The sequence below is a fragment of the Cynocephalus volans genome, chromosome 4 (assembly GCF_027409185.1).
Source record: "Cynocephalus volans isolate mCynVol1 chromosome 4, mCynVol1.pri, whole genome shotgun sequence".
Lineage (NCBI taxonomy): Eukaryota > Metazoa > Chordata > Mammalia > Dermoptera > Cynocephalidae > Cynocephalus > Cynocephalus volans.
Genome location: NC_084463.1, coordinates 131786721 through 131803936, shown reverse-complemented (window position 1 = coordinate 131803936; position 17216 = coordinate 131786721). Strand labels below are relative to the sequence as shown.

General features: G+C 35.0%; 1 protein-coding gene across 2 annotated transcripts in view; it reads right to left on the bottom strand.

The window, feature by feature from the left end:
• Positions 1-11756: 11756 nt before the first annotated feature.
• QSER1 (glutamine and serine rich 1) overlaps positions 11757-17216 on the bottom strand; it is a 75015-nt gene continuing 69555 nt past the window's right edge. For both annotated transcript variants that reach the window (XM_063095377.1, XM_063095378.1), the window contains 3 exons: positions 15655-15807; positions 13599-13694; positions 11757-12530 (listed from right to left, as the gene is read on the bottom strand). In XM_063095377.1, the coding sequence (XP_062951447.1) occupies positions 12390-12530; positions 13599-13694; positions 15655-15807 (390 nt within the window). In that variant the 3' untranslated portion in view covers positions 11757-12389. The remainder of the gene's footprint in view (positions 12531-13598; positions 13695-15654; positions 15808-17216) is intronic.

Below are 17216 nucleotides of genomic sequence, written 5' to 3'. Positions count from 1 at the left end.
TTCAATCTGGTCTAATTTATCACTAATTAGCAGATTTTTTTTTTTTTAGCAGACATTTTTAAAGTTTGGAGCCTTTGGATCATACCCTCCTTCCTGATGCAGATTTTTCCCCCCTTGTTTTTAAGTTCCTTTAGCCTTTTTGGTTATAGTTTGGCGGGGGCCAGTTATAAATTGGTGCTTGGAATTCCAAAGAATATATAATTTAATAATTACTAGTAGGATGTGTATAAAAAATTTCAATCTCTTCTGTGTTTGGGAATAAGCTTGCTAAACGATTTCAGAATGCAACCAGATTTGGAGCTGCTGGAATAGATGTTTAGTGAAGCTTACATTTTAGGGTTTAGAGGAAAGGTAAAATCTTGTGCTGACAATAAATGTACCTGAGAGCCCTTAAACAGCATCCTCAATTGGTCACCACTTAGCTGCTTTTTTTTTTTTTCAAAGCTGAAAGGCGTTACCCAAAGTAACAAGATATTGCGGATTCCAAGTTAGCATCACTGCTTGAGAGGTGTTTCAAGTTAGATTTTTCCTCTGTAGTTTTCCAGTGTTTCAAGAGAATCATTCTTTCTAGGGTTTAATATCTAGTTCCATATTTTCATGAGATCCTTATTATGGGATCCACTCATTTATTCATTCAAAAAATATTTATTGATTTCTCGTAATGTGCCAGGTGCCAGAGGTGGATTCAGGTTCTGTAAGGCCTGAAACTTAAAACAAATTTGTGAGCTCTCTTTAAAAAAAGAAGAGTTTTAAATAAAAGAGGAGTTGGGGTCGGGAGAGAGAAGGAGGCTACAAAAACAACGACAATGGCAGCAGTGATGATAAATGTACAAATTCAAAATTAGGTACAGACTTCTGTTTCCAGAAAGATGGAATAGAAGTACACTTCCCATTCCTCCTACTAAGTACAACTAAAAATCCTAGACACCTAATATAAAACAAATATATCTAGATTGAAGGATATAGAAAAAAAGGCAGACCAGCCAGGGGCCTTGGGACCCAGGAATGACATAAAATTATTCATGATAATTCCTTTATTATTTTTTTAATGTCTATAGGATCTGTAGTCCACTTCCTCATTCATTCCTGATATTAGCAATTTGTGTCTTCTCTCTCTTTTTCCCTGGATTATCCCAGCAAAAGAATAAATTATTCCATCAATTTTGTTTACCTTCTCACATAATTTGATTTTGGTTTCTTTGATTTATTTTGTTTGTTTTCTATTTCATTGATTTCTGCTCTTATTATTTTCTTCTTCTTATTTTGGGATTATTTTGCTGTTCTTTTTCTAATTTCTTAATGTGAAAGCTTATGTCATCAATTTTAGCGATTTCTACTTTCTAACATGTTAAATGCTCTACATTTTCCTATAAGAACTGTTCTTTTCATTTTAATTCGGTTGAAAATATTTTCTGTTTTCCTTTATTATTTCTTCTTTGAGCAGGAATTTGTTTAACTTACTAATATTTGGGGATTTTCTAGCTATTTTTTTGGTATTGATTTATAATTTAATTTCATTATGGTCAGAGAATGAATATACTTTGTATGATTTGAATCCGTTAAAATTTATTAAGTTTAGTTTTATGACCTAGAATATGATTGGTGTTGGTAAAACATTCTATGTGCACCTGAGAAGAGTGTATTCTGCTGTCACTGGACATGGTGTTCTTAAGTAACAAGTAGGTCAAGTTTGTTGATAGTGTTCAAGTCATCTATATCTTTGCTGATATTCTGCCTACTCATTATAATTGTGGATTTGTTGCTTTTTCCTTTCAGTTATACTAGGTTTTGCTTCATGCATTACAGAGCTCTGTTAGGTACAAAATTATTAGAATTGTGATGCTGTCTTGATGAATTGACCCCGTTATCATTATGAAATGACTCTTTGATCCTGATAGTAGTCTTTGCTTTGTAATCTACTTTGATAATAATATAGCCCATCCACTTTTCCCCTGTTTAGTATTTACATGGTGTATTAGTGCTGCCATAATCAATAGAAATGTATTTTCTCACAGTTCTGGAGGCCTGAAGTCCAAAATCAAAGCGTCAGCAGGACCACACTCCCTCCAGAGGCTAGGGGAGAATGTTTCCTTGCCTCTTCCAGTTTCTGGTAGCTCCAGGTGTTTCTTGGCTTGTGGTTGCATAACGCCAGTCTCTGCCTGCATCTTTATATCACCTTCTCCTCAGTGTGTTTTCTTCTCTTATATCTTTTATAAGGACATTTGTCATTGGAGTTGTAACCTATCTGGATAATCCAGTATGATCTCACCTCAAGATCCTTAATTACTTCTGCAAAGACCATATTTCCAAATAGGGTCACATTCATAGCTTCTGGGGAAGCTTAGGATGTAGACATATCTTTTTTAGGGGTCACCATTCAACCCACTACACATAATATATATTTTTTCATCCCTTTACTTTAAACTACTCATGTCTTTTTAGTAAAGTGGGTTTCTTCTAGGCTACATGAAGGTTTGTTTTTTTTAATTTAATCTAACAATCTCTGCCTTTTAAAAAAATTAACTGACAAGTTGAAATTGTATATATTTAAGGTGTACAACATAATTTTTTGATATATGTATACATTGTGGAATGGCTAAATCAAGCCATTAACATATGCATTACCTCATATACTTATTTTTTTTGTGGCGAGAACACTTAAAATCTACTCTCAGCAATTTTCAGGTATATAATATATTGTTATTAGCTATGGTCACCATATCATCATATCACCATATATCACCATAGATCTCTTGAACTTATTCCTCCTGTCTTACTGAAATTTTGGGTCCTTTGACAAACATCTTCCCCATCCTCCCACCCGCAGCCTCTGGTAACCACCATTTTATTTTCTGTCTTTATGAGTTTGACTTTCTTAAATCCCACATATCAGTGAAATAATGCAGTATTTGTCTTTCTGTGCCTGGCTTATTTTATTAACATAATGCCTTCCAGATTCATCCCTATTGTCACAAATGACAAGATTTCCTTTTTTAAAAGCTGAGTAGTATTCCATCGTGTATGTATACCACATTGTCTTTATCAATTCATATGTTGATAGACGCTTAGATTGAGTCCATATTTTGGCTATTGTGAATAATGTTGGAATGAATAAGGGACTGCAGATATCACTTCAACATACTGATTTCATTTCCTTTGGATAAATACCCAACAGTGGGACTGCTGGATCATGTGGTAGCTCTATTTTTAATTTCTTGAAGAACCTCCATACTGTTTTCCATAATGGCTGTACTAATTTACATTCCCCCTAATAGTGTAGGAGGGTTCTTTTCTCCACATCCACGTCAACACTTACCTTTCATCTTCTTGGTAGTAGCCATTCTAACAGGTGTGAGGTGATATCTCATTGCGGTTTTTGTTTTTTGTTTTTGGTGGCTGCTCGGTATGGGGATCTGAACCCTTGACATTGGTGTTACAAGGCTGAGCTCTAACTAACTGAGCTAACCCACCAGTCCCTCACTGTGGTTTCAATTTGCATTTCCCTGATTATTAGTGATGTTGAACATTTTTTCATATACCTATCAGCCATTTGCATGTTTTCTTGTGAGAAGTGTCTAGTCAGGTCCTTTGCCCTTGTTTTAAATGGGTTGTTTTCTTACTATTGGTTTGTTTCCCTTCTCTCAGGATTACTGTTCTGTGCTACCTGTTCAGTGTTTGAAAATCATTTTCCTATATTTTGTCCTCCTTTTTAAGGCAGAAAGGTATATCTGGTCTTGTTAGTCCATCATAGCTGAAAGCAGAAGTTGCGAATAGCATTTTGACTTTTATCCTAAGAATAGGCAGCGTTGAAGGGTTTCCAGTGGGGACTCACATGACCAAAGTTGTTTTAGAATCACTGACTGTTATGTGGAAAATGGATTGGAGGAAAGCAAGATGGGAGCGGGGAGGCAGCAGTTTACGGGTTACTCTTGTAGTCCTGGCGGGAGATGATGGTGGTCTGGACCAAAACAAATTAAAATGGAGGAGAAACATGGAGAAACATAAGATTTATTTAGGAACTGACAAGATATTATTCCCTTTGTGAAGTTCAAAGAATATGACTGTGGCGAAAGATCTTTATTGACTCCTATGCTAAGGGAGTTTTCTTGTGTGAACCTCTGAAAATTCTACAGTGGAAGAAAAGGGTGTATATAAACCGTATTCTTGCTTCTGGATAGAGAAACCATTTTAAGCCACTCAGTGATGACTATCTGAAAGGCTGGCTTTCTGCTTACACCATAGTTGACGCCTCAGTGGTTGTTATGGACTGAATTGTTTGTGTGTCCCCACAATTCTTATGTTGAAGCCCTAATCCCCACTGTGATAGTATTTAGAAATGGGGCCTTCATGAGGCAATTAAGAGTTAGATGAGGTCGTGGGGGCGGTTTAATAATGGGATTAATCTCCTTATAAGAAGGGATACCAGAGAGCTTTCTCTCTCTTGCTGCCATGGGAGAACACAGTGAGAAGGCAGCTGTTTGCAAGCCAGGAAGACAGCTCTCACAAGAAACTGTCTCTGCTGGCCTTGGTCTGCGACTTTTAGCCTCCAGAACTGTGAGAAGATAAATTTCTGTTTGTTGGGAAAATATAGGAAAAATGGTCATGGCCTCTCAGATGTTTAGAATCTTGCCGAGCATTTGATGTAAACAGGCATATGCGCTCAGGTGTTCCTTGGTTATCGTCTAGTGTAATTGTGCATGTGCAGCCAGGTGTCCTGGGTTATGGGCTTAAGTATAAGGATGAGTGGCTCTGATCCATGGCACCGCCCAGCTCCAGGATGCCCCCCTATGGGGAGGGGGCATGGGGAGGCCACTACTGCTGCTGGAGGCTGCCGCCGCTAGTGCGTCCGGGACCCTCTGCAAGGCCACTGCCACTGCCGGAGCTGTAAGCTGATGCCACTGAGGAAGCTGAGGACTGAGCTCATGTCATCTGCCAACAGCTCCTGGAATCTTTCCCAATTACCTAGCATGGACCTGCATGTGAGGGGTCTAGGGACCCAGCCCGCAAGTGAGGGGTCTAGTGACCCAGTCTGTACAATGTGTTTGGAGGGTCTGAGCACTAGCTCTGACAATATAAATGGAAACTTAGTATAACTAAAATAATGAAACATTTCGGCTTTAGTTATGATTTGCCTTACTTTACGCTGTTTAATCTACACAGTCTATGGCATTTTATGTCAGCCTGAGCTGACCAATATTGGGGTGTCTAGTTCCAGCAGTCATAGTCTCATATTTCTCATTTGAATAGCAGAATATATGTTCATGAGCAATATGGGCATATTTAAAAGAAGGCAAGTTTTTGCTTTGCAGTGCTTTCCATGGTGCTTCAATCTTTTCGATAGTGAATTGTTTGCAAACTCCTGTGATAATGTTAATGCATTTATATTAGCATCAGCTGTGAAAAATCCTAACTTCTTCTACTTATGTCAAATAACATTATCTTATAATAAACTCAATGGAGGACTGGCAGTGAAAAGACCTTCTACTGATTGGCCCATAAACAGTTTTTTAAGTCATTGATAGAGTCTGTGTAAACAACGCTAATTTTAAAAATTCATTCTAAAACAAGTTGTTAGGCTGTTGCTAGGTTCTGAATTCTCTTGCTTCACTGTTCAAAGACACCTGCTTTCTGATGATAGACTATTCACTTCCATGGATTAAATGGGTTAAATATAAGAATTAGGAGAATGGACTCTGGTCTGTTGAGGAGTAAGCTCACTGAAGAGAACTCAAAGAGTGATATGAAAAGGATGGGTACTGTAAGAGAGCCTTTCTTTTAAAAGATAGAAAGGAAAGCAGGGAATGTACCACTGACAACAGGGTATTTTGAACTACTTCAAGAGGCCAGTTTGAAAATGTTTTAAACTGATTCAAAATAACCTCTTATTTATATAATTACCCATCTATTCAACACATTACCTATTAAGTGCCTGTGGTGTAAAATACTTTGCGCTGTTGGAGATATAAAGATGAAGACTATGTGGATACAGACCTTGTGTACTTCATAATTACTGGTGACATGACGTTTCTAATTAATCTGACACGATTGTCACGATGAACTAAGCGCTGCTAAGGTGTGTGTGTGCGTGTGTATAAAAGAGCTGCTTAATGATTTTGAGTTAATTCTTGCAAGACAGTAAACAATATATATAGTAAGAACTTCCTATTCTTAGTATTCTGCTACTCTGCTCTTTTGGTGCTGCCAAACTGAGCCACTCTGCATTTCTCCCAACATTCCAGTCTATCTAGAATCAAACGCCATTAATAGCCTAAAAGACTTTCTTATCTCACTTTCAGGATGAGAAAACAGATTCACAATAGGTTTGACATGGCATGCTCGAGGATACAGCTAGCTTAGTGGCACAGCTGAAGCAGAAACTATCCTGAAGACTAAGTATTATGCCTTCTTCCTCATTCAGTTCTGTTAAAAGTCTTCCTAACGTCTGAGGCTCAGCTGAATCGTTATTACTTCCATGAGGCGTTCCCTGACCCTCCCCAAGTAAACTCCCCCTGCCAAAGTATTTTGCACATAAGTGCATATAACAGAAACATTAAAAAAATTATTACCAGGACTTTCTTCCCTAATTATTCTATCTGGAGAATCTCAAGCCCCAAAAGACAGAGGACATATGTCCTGGTCCCTGGGCTCTCTATATACGAGGACAAAATGTAGATGACCACTGTGTAAAATATCAGCAATTTCTGATATTATACAAACTCTTCGTATAGTCATTTTCTTCTGATGTTGCAATTACTACTGCTCACTAAGGTTATTTGACTTTATTACAAAATCCAATATATACTTTCCTGTTTTTACCTTTTGAATATCTCCTGTAATTTTTCTTTCATATATCGTTATTTATCAAATATTTAATGAGAATATACTGTTTCAGATAGTGCACTAGATGTTGGGAATGCAGTGGTGAGCAAAACACACATGGTCTTATCATCAGGTGATGACAGGATCCAGTAGAAGAGAGAGACCACTAATCAAGCTACCACAGCAAAAGTTAACTGCTACAGAGGAATCAAGGGCACCTAATCTGGTGCAGAGGATTAAAACCTAATATGGTTCATAAGTGATGTTAAAGTGAAATCTGAAGAATAAAGAGGTGAGGGAAGAATAGTTCAACAGACAGAGGGAATATGAAAGACTGGAGGAAAGAAGAAAAAGATATACATTTAAGGGATTTAAAGATAGTCCTCAAGACTGGGCCACAACTGGGGAAGAGGGTCAGGGGAAAGATAATGCCAGCTGCAGTTTCAGAGAAACATTTCTACCATGTCCTTTATTATTATCTTAAACTTTTGTTGTTGCCTTATTCTAAATACTTTGAAGAGCTAAATTAAGAAAATCTATATTGGGCAGGCTGATTTACTCACTTGGGAGAGGGTGGGGCTGAGAACATCAAGGTCAAGGGTTCAGATCCCTGTACCAGACAACTGTCCCTCCCCGCCCCCTGCCCCTCGCTTCAAAAAAAAAAAAAAAAAAAAAAAAAGGAAAATCTGTTATTTACTTGGGTGTAAACAATAAATTTGCCAAGCATCACAGGTAAATTATATGTAAAACACAAGTTATTTTGACAAAGCAACTTCTTGACTACTGATTAACATCACAATTTAGATAAGGTTTAGCAATAGACCAATAGGTAATTGTATCTTTAATTTGAAACCAGTCAGCTCTAAATTATTAATGCTAGCTGAAGAACAGATATATACATAACCTAAAATGATCAATAACCTAGATAATTGATTTCACTTTGGAATGGGTATCTCTGACATCTAGAACTTAAAAGCCACACCACAGAAAACGGCAATCCATAATATCAGATCTTGTGATTGATCCCATTGTGGGAATTGAAAGCATGTTTTAGACCAAAGACCAATATCAACAGTTAGTAGAGAAGTTTATACTTTTTTCTTTACATTTCTCCATATTGTTTGACTTTTTCTTTTTTTTAAACAAGTAGGAGCAGCTTTATTATTTTTCTGGTAATAAAATATTTCTATTAATAGAAGTATCCTTTTTTACATCTTCCTGGAGAAGAATCAGGTTAAATAATTGAGTTGAGAGCGAGCTTCTCTGAGATATTAAGTACATTAAAAAAACAAACCAAAAAACCCTAATAGAACCAGATAGCGTAGTGTAGTATAAGTGCAATCATTTAGGTTTGCAATATGGATACTATGAATAACTATTTTCTAAAATATTTTGTGGAAAATACTAAAATGAACAGCAATTTCAGCAATCAATGGAGAACAAAACAGGGATGTTACAGAATTTAAAAATATTTTTTTGTAGAGATAATTACATTAAAGATTTATTTTGTAACTCTATAAAGGAACAAAAAGTCAGTGCTTTTATAACAAAAGTGAATATTGTTGGCAATATCTTCACTTGAAATACTTTCTATTTCTAAATATTATATAAAAGTGAAGGCAGAATCTTATTTGGAAAATCAAAGGATCAGTCAGGACAAACTTTTTTTAACCTGTTCAGTAAGTTAGATAATAAAAATATATTGATATTATCAATCACTTTTACCTGTGTACTATTTTTTTAAAAATGAGAAAGATGTAACATGGATTTATAATTTTTTATGGGTAGAAAGGGCTAAAAGAGTTGCATCTTAAAACAGAAGCTCTTAAACATGTTTTGATATTATCAGCTAAGGCTGTATAATTCATCAAATACTGGCTTAAAATAATCATCTAAGAGAATAATGGGTGGGCCCTATACCATTTGTATCTAATAACTTTGGTAATCTATAACATGATGTGTGTTGTGAGTGATCTATAACATGCTTTTTGGCTATACGATACCTCAGTTTTCAATTCTGAAACAAAACAAAACAAACCAAAATAACCCCGAACATTCTCATTCTGTTGTTTAAAAAATTGTTTTCATTTTAATGATCTGAGTTAGTAACAAACAAATATACAAAATTGTCTTTCACATTTCCATACATTGTATTATGGACCAATTGAAAACTCTGGACTACAAATGCAGATTTCTTTGTATCCTTAACTTCAGTTATCATCACTTATAAATAAAGGTGATTTGCAAAAACATTCATTTGTGAACACAGATGCCAAAAGTTGTACATGTAAGTTAATGCACAACCAATAATGTACACTGTTCATTTGTGCAGTAATGTGTAAAGGGCAACTGACACAGAAGCAGTTATCCCAGGATATTTCACTCTATTTGAAAAGCATTTTTGAGAAACAGATGGAAATATAGTTTAAAACAAAAATTATATCCTACAAATACAATAAAATTTGCAACTTGCACTTCTGAAGCAACTTTTGGGAAAGCTGCTTCAATAACCCTGCTGCTATACTGGTTTTACATGTGTATCTCCAAAGTTACAAGTTGAAATATAGCTGCTTTAAAGAAAATAAATATGTATATTAAAAGGAAAATTACACTTTAAAAAATGTGAGGAAAACTTTCAAACAGTCCTAATGCGTGAGTTCATTTATATATTTCCATTTTTAAGTTTCAATAATTTAAAGAAATTTAGAATTTTAAAAGTAATCTGAAAATTTTCTAAGCCATTTTAAAATAAGAATTCTTCCATCTTACCAATGTTTCCTGTTTGATAGTATAGTAGAAAAATGGGCGGTTTCTAAAGGTGACGTACTGTGATAATCCATAAATCAGTATAAATTTATGACTTCATTAGAGGATCAAATAAGTGGAAATTGGATTATAATGAAAATGACAATAAGGAGGCCCCTTCTCCAACCACTCATCTGAACTACTTATAAACACCAACACAAAATGATTTTTTATTCAATTATTTCCAGATGTCTATAAGTAGGAAAATCCAATCTTAAAAATGTTTTCCTGGGTTGTGGCAACATGGGCTTTACCTCTTTTACTCTATCTGCAACCTAAAGTTATTTCTATATTATAAATTTCAAACTCCCTGGCAAGGAATGTAAATGCTAACCAGCTAGGTATTTATTTAACTTCATACAAACAGAGGGCGCTCATATGGTTGTCATAATAACAGTCTCATTTTTCTCTAAGGCCTGAGGTTGATGTTTTTGCCTGTGCTATATGAAGCAAATGAGAGAAGATGATGCATCTAAATAGGGTCTCTTCGAGGCACCATCATAGACTTGGCCTCCCATATTATGAAAATACTTATTTTACTAACTAAAATGAATACAACTGCAAATAGTTTGAGAGCAACTGCACTTCAAAAGGAAATGGATTATTTTCTATGGGAAACATAAGATTAACTTTAAGGAAACACCTTTGTTTTCCATGAGGCTTATCATGAGGAAAATGTGACTAGTGACTTTGAACATCTACTTCAAGAGTTACGTAAATGTAATGCAGATTTTAAAAATAATGAAACCATCAATGATTCAGGAAAGTAAGCTGGGGGAGTAATGTAAAGATGTATATTTGCAACACTACATTAGGAGATGTAGTTCCCTACTCTGCACTTTGGAAATGAAAGATACCAATTCTGTCCAGAGTCAATACTATCAGAAAGAAATATGGCTGCTTCCTACTCTTCCCCACTTGCAAAATTAATTTTATATGGTGCTCTCACTGCTGATATTCTCTGCATCTCTCACAGGAGTTAGGCAAAATGAATCCAATAGGTTCCTATTGTTTTCAAAATAAGCTGCCCAAACAGATTTTAAAAACTTTCAGAAATGGAACATTTAACCCTTGAGAGAAACTTCCATTATTGATTACCTTGTCTAACAACAGGTATAGTATTAAGGATTATTGCTTATAATAAGATAACTATCAGAAACAAGTATGTAAGCTTAACTCAAATACTCATTTTTCACCCAATGCTACAATGCTTTTTCTCAAATCAAGTCACATTACTTTCGATTCTTTGCCTGTTTACTGAGGTTTTAAGTAAGAGAAGTTGGCCTGTTAACTAAAATCAAGACAATAGCAATATCCACATAAGCATGTCCTATTTGGGCACTGAGCAGTAACACTGCTTTCTTGAAAGGATTTAAGGCACTAAATGGTGGTAAAATAAACAAAAGTATGATGATTAACAACTTCTTTAGAATCCTAAAAAAAGGAGATAGTTGAGAATGACACTAGTAAATCTTTTTCTCAAATAAGGCATCCTGTTGGCAAATGCAAATAAAACCCAAGGTCATGTTGAACCTAATACATTCACTGTCTCAGCTAAACTACTGGAAATGCTAGCTATGAAACTTAAGAAAGCTACAATTTTATGTATAAAGGTTGGAAAGGCACCAAAAGGAGAGCTCAACCACTTCCAGTTCTAAGGGTTAGAGAAGCTGTATTTAACACTGCACATAGTCTAATTATCAATTTTATTCTTCAAAGTGTATGACGTAGTTAGATTTTTACTTCAACAAATCAGTTAATCAAGTGCTAATTTAGTAAGAAATTTATTTTATTAATTAGAAAATTACTGCAGTGTCTAACACAACCCCATTTATAAAGCTAAACTAATTCTAGTACTGAATGCATATTCTGGATAACACTGACGCAAATCTGTATGAACAAAAAATGGTTACCTCAAGATAGAATTCACAATGGAAATTTGACATATAGCTAAACAAGATTTACTGAAAATGAGAAGTGTAGTACGAATACATCAAACATAATTATAACCACATTTTCCTTGTGAAAAATACAACTATTAGTGAAATAAAATGTACAATCGAACATTTCCCAAAGGAAAAAACACAGTATAAACAAAAATACATTTCTTTGAGATAGGGAAAATAGTGTCATTGTTTTTCTTATCACAATATAATTTGACACAAAAAGCAGTCACAGAATTGCACCAATTCCACATCCAGTTTCCTGAACATGTTAAGAGTAAAAGGAGTCCATAAAGCAAAATACAGTTTCTGAATTTTATATTTTTAATTGATGATATTCTCATATGGGATCTCACATCACACCAGATCTGTTTACACAATGTACAATACTTTCGGTGTTGTGGCCAGAAATGAATACAAACATATGCTTTCTGCCATCTCTCTTTCATTCTGGTATTTAGCCAGAGTCAGAAAAAAAGAATCAAGTTACTTGTTATTTCTCTAGTGATAAAGAAAAATTATATTTAGTGCATGCTTCATCATTTGTCAAAAAACATTTCTGAAAATAAAACTTAGTTACCCAATGGTTTACAAAATAGAAAAATCATTCATTAGGATAAAAATGTGGTGGGATTTAGGTCTGTCTGTGAAGGACTGACTTCATGGCAGCACCACTGTCCTTCAGCAGAGGTCGTGATGAAAGTTCCATGATGGAAGTGGGCACACCTGCAGGCGACCACGGCTTGACATCTGATTATCTTTCACCACCTACCTCCACCATTTCATTAGTGCTATAAAAAAGATGGGATTCTTGTGGAAATGTTAGGAACATTTCTGCTGTACATGATTTAGAAGTTCTCCAAATTTTTCAAATAGGTCCTCCACCCATTTTACATTTTTCATGCAAAGTTGAACAATTTCCTCCTGTCCTAGATCTTCATTTTTTTTCTGCACAGAAGAAATCTAAAATAAAGAAAAATTGCCATGTTAGCTTATATTTATCACTTTATACTTGAGTTCTACACAAGGTCTTATTCATTCTATATCTTGAATGAAAAGAGGATTTATTAATCTGCTGACAAGTACTCATCTTTTCTTAATCCCATTTGTGGAGAATAATTATTTCAGATAAATTTGGGTGAGGCCTAATCCTTTCATCTTTGGCCTCATGGGGGCAGAGAGAAAGACTCTGGAAAAAGTACTTCGAACTCTCTCAATTCCTTCTAATTGTGTTAAAAGCTGACTGACAAGTTTTGGGGTTAATTCTGTATTTCAAAGCATTGTAAAACTAGTCAACATTATCTTGCATGACCATCTTTGCTTTCTCCTTTGCTATACAGAGGTTAGATTTATGAACATCTTTCCATACCAGACTATTGTCAAACATATCAGGTATAGCCTTAAGCCAACTTAACCCTTTTTAATTAAAAAACTAATAATGCCAGTCAAATAAGGTAATACTGTCTACAACCATTTAACCTGTCTGAGAAAATTAATCCCTACATCCCATCCACAAGGTGGTGGTGTCATCACATATAATTTCTGAGCAACTTAACATTTACCATATTTGTAAGTTCAATTAAATTTTAACTTTCATTTTTTCATGTCAAGGTACAAAAACCCTATTTCTTTGGAATTAAGCAGGATAAGGCCATTCTAGTGATAAGTAGAACAGCGAGATAATCAAAGCAGTGACAAAAGTGAATTAAATCAGGATCATCCTACATTATAAGACAACAAAATGCAATAAAACCATTTATTATGGCAATGTAAAGCAAACAGTAACAGCTTAAAAACATTACCAATTACAGCTCCCACAAAAGGTGGTAAGGCTCAGATTAATCTGAGAATAAAATGCAGCAGAGACACAGAAGAGTAAATCATTTAGTCATTATTTATAGAAGAATATAAGCAAAGTATATATAGCACATATATTTTACAATTCTCCTTAAAGCACTCAAAAATACTAGAGCTAGAGACTCCTTAAAGTTCAGAAAAACATACATTTCTTTTTTAAATAAATGAAATTACCTCATCCTTACATATCAGATAAACATGATATTTATAGTGATGAAGTGAATGATATAAAGAATATAACTGTATTTTCTCTGGATCAACAGCAAACTCCTATAAAAAGAAAAAAAAATTATAGATATATTTCATGGAGCATCTGAGCTAAGAATACTTTTAGGAAAATGCTAGATCAAAAGTCTCAATGGCAATATTGAAAATGACTTATCTGGCTAGGTATGAGACTGTATTAATATAGACAGAGGCTTATTCAAAATAAGAATTTAAATTGTATTTTAAAATCTTCATTTTTTTCCTTAAATATAAATATGCACTATTTGAAAAAAATTCAACATAGAAAAATTTAAACAATAAATATATAAGATGACTCATAAACTATAATCTCTTGCTTCAGAGATAAACAAGGCTAACAATATGTTATATATTCTTTCATGTTTTTCCTCTATGCGTAACACATATATTCAAAAAGTTCATGGAAAGATTATATTATCTTTTAATTCTATCTTTCCACGAATTTTTTGAAATACCCTTGTATTAATAAAACTAATTTTGTAATGGGAAGGGAATCATACTATACATATTGTCCTGCAACTTTTCTTTTTTTGTTCAACTTGTTTTTTACCTAACTAAAATTTGTCTATCTTTCCATTTATTACATGTATCTGTCCCTCCCCCACACCCTGAATATAAATTATATGAGGGCAGGGATTTTTGACTGATTTTCACAGTTGTATCCCTAGCACGTAGAATTGTATCTGGCACACTACAGGCACTGCAAAAATTTTTTCTGGAAGAATGAATGAGTATATCTCTTCTTTTTAAAAAGTACATAGAATTACATTGTCTGGGTGGCTCTTTATCCAATCTCATACTGGAGATACGTAACTGGATTGTTCTTAGAAGCAATTCTGCAATGAGCAAAGGTGCACATTTTTATGCATTTGTGAATGTGTTTCTACAGAATACATTTTTTAAAAGTTTTTTTTAATTTTTTTTTTTTTTTTTTGTCTTTTTGTGACCAGTAAGGGGATCAACCCTTGGCTTGGTGTCGCCCGCACCGCGCTCAGCCAGTGAGTGCACTGGCCATTCCTATATAGGATCTGAACCCGCAGCGGAGCACCAAGCGCCACACACTCCTGAGTGCGCCACGGGGCCGGCCCTTTTTTTAATTTTTAAAAGACTCGTTAAGTGCAGTAGTGAGAAGGGGGAAAAGAATAGAGCAAAGAGTTTAATATGTGACTAACTGTGAACAATCATTTGAGATAACTCACTACCTTTGGAACAGTCCAGAATACACTTCTGATGTGGAGCTGGTATGCTGCCAAACTGTTTTTTGAAAAGGCTATTACAATTTACAATATATTTGAATATAATGAATTCTTTTTTTTTTTTTTTTTTGTCTTTTCCGTGACCAGCACTCAGCCAGGGAGTGCACCGGCCAGTCCTATATAGGATCCGAACCCGCGGCGGGAGTGTCACCGCGCTCCCAGCACCGCACTCTCCCGAGTGCGCCATGGGCTCAGCCCTGAATATAATGAATTCTAATTTAATGACTTTGCAGATATGAAATCAATGTTGAATCTTCTTATGGAATGTGTACATGCTCACCTATCTTTATGCATGCACATTCAATAACAAAAAACCATATACAGGTAACGCATATGTTAATTAGCTTGATTTAGCCACCCCACAATGTATATATATTTGAAAACAACATGTTGTACAAAGTAAATATATACAATTTTTGTCAATTAAAAGTAGATAAAACTATACACAAATATATAAACACAAGCATGGGATGATTCCTTCCTTATCAGTTTATTTAAAAATTTTGGAGCACTTATTATATGCCAAATACTGTGTTAAGCACTGGAGAAAAACAATAAACAACACTGAGTCCCCTCCCTGTTCTTCAGGCCAGAGCTGCTTATTCCTACTTGGAAAGACTTCACACTTAATGACAACATAGTAAAGTATTTGCTTGTTTCAATGTTTTAAGAAGGAATTATAATAACAACTGGAGAAGGTATAATTACACTAATTAATATATACTTACTTGTGCAGATTTAGTGGTAGTTTTAGAAGTCCTTAGAGTTTTCTTATTATAAGCTTTGCCATTCATTTTGATTTTAGAAATAGCAGATCCTCCACTTTTTGCTTTAGAGTCTCGAGTAATTATTGTTAGTTCAGGAAAACTTTCCAAAGCATTCTTTAAAAAAAAGAAAATAATTGACATTAGAAGAAAACTAACCTAAACTACTTCCAGCTATTCAAAACTTATATACATGCAAACACTCAATGTATGTGTGTGGGTACTGATGAGATGCGGTAAATATATACATAAACACATATGTAAACATGCACGTGGGGGGAAGGTGGTTAAATATGGTCACAAATTCTTTGTACCTCCTGCCATCACATGTGGAATCTATTTCCCCATCCCTGGAATCTAGGTCAAACTTATGATCTGCTTGTTTAAGCAACTGCACACCACACTGTAGGGACTCCTGAATGAGGCAGAGAGTTCTTTCTAATGTCTCTCTGGCTTAAAAGCAGTTGAAAGAGGGACATACATAAGTACCTTCAAAGCTGTACCACTTAAACCACTGTTAACACTCTGAAAAGTTGTCTGGTCCTGGATGAAGATGAAGACAGAAGAGACACGGCTTCACCATGTCTCTTGTTTCTTTTTTTCTTTTTTTTTTTGGTCTTTTTCGTGACCGGCACTCAGCCAGGGAGTGCACTGGCCATTCCTATATAGGATCCGAACCCGCGGTGAGAGTGTCGCTGTGCTCCCAGCGCCGCACTCTCGCCAGTGCACCATGGGCTCGGCCCCTCTTGTTTCTTTTGACCACAGGAAAAGCACTTGTGAGATAAGATCCTAAAACAGAGCTTGACAAGTTTCTGACCACAATGACATAGTAGCTACCACTGATAACATAGTGGCCATTTGGCAGAACCAATTCTAGTCAGTTCTTTAAAAGCCACTGGCATATTTATGCCCTTACCTACATAACAAATCATCCTGACATGAAAACCTACAAACAATAACTAAATGACACTTGTAGCCAATTTAACTAACTTGATTATAGTTTTATAAAATTAAATTGAGCTACCAGCATCATTTATTATTTTGACATTAAAAGGACTAAAGTGCTTCCATTATATTTATGACTCAGAATGTAGTCCTCATTTGATAAGCTCACCTGTTTTATAAACAGCTACAACCTTCAATTGAGGCCACTCTTTTCTAAACCTATACACTGCTTCCAAGCACCTGGTATTGTGACCCTGAAAATAGTATTTTTTAAAAAACAGATAACCGAAATTTTTCTTAGATCTAAATGTGGAAGGGAACTAAGTTTCATTTGACAGAAACAATGAAACTTTTGGTATTTTCTAACAGAGTGAGCTATCATCAGTTTCTAGCTTTGTTCCTTTCTCAGATTATCTGTGCCTTGCTTTTGTCATATACTCTGGTGCTTTCCATTTAAAACATGCCCAGGCTTGAAAATTTTTTGGATCCAGAATTACTATTTACAATAAATGGAATTTAAAGATTAAAAATGAATTCTAAACTTGGAAACAATAAACGTTAGGTTAATAGAGATGAAAGAA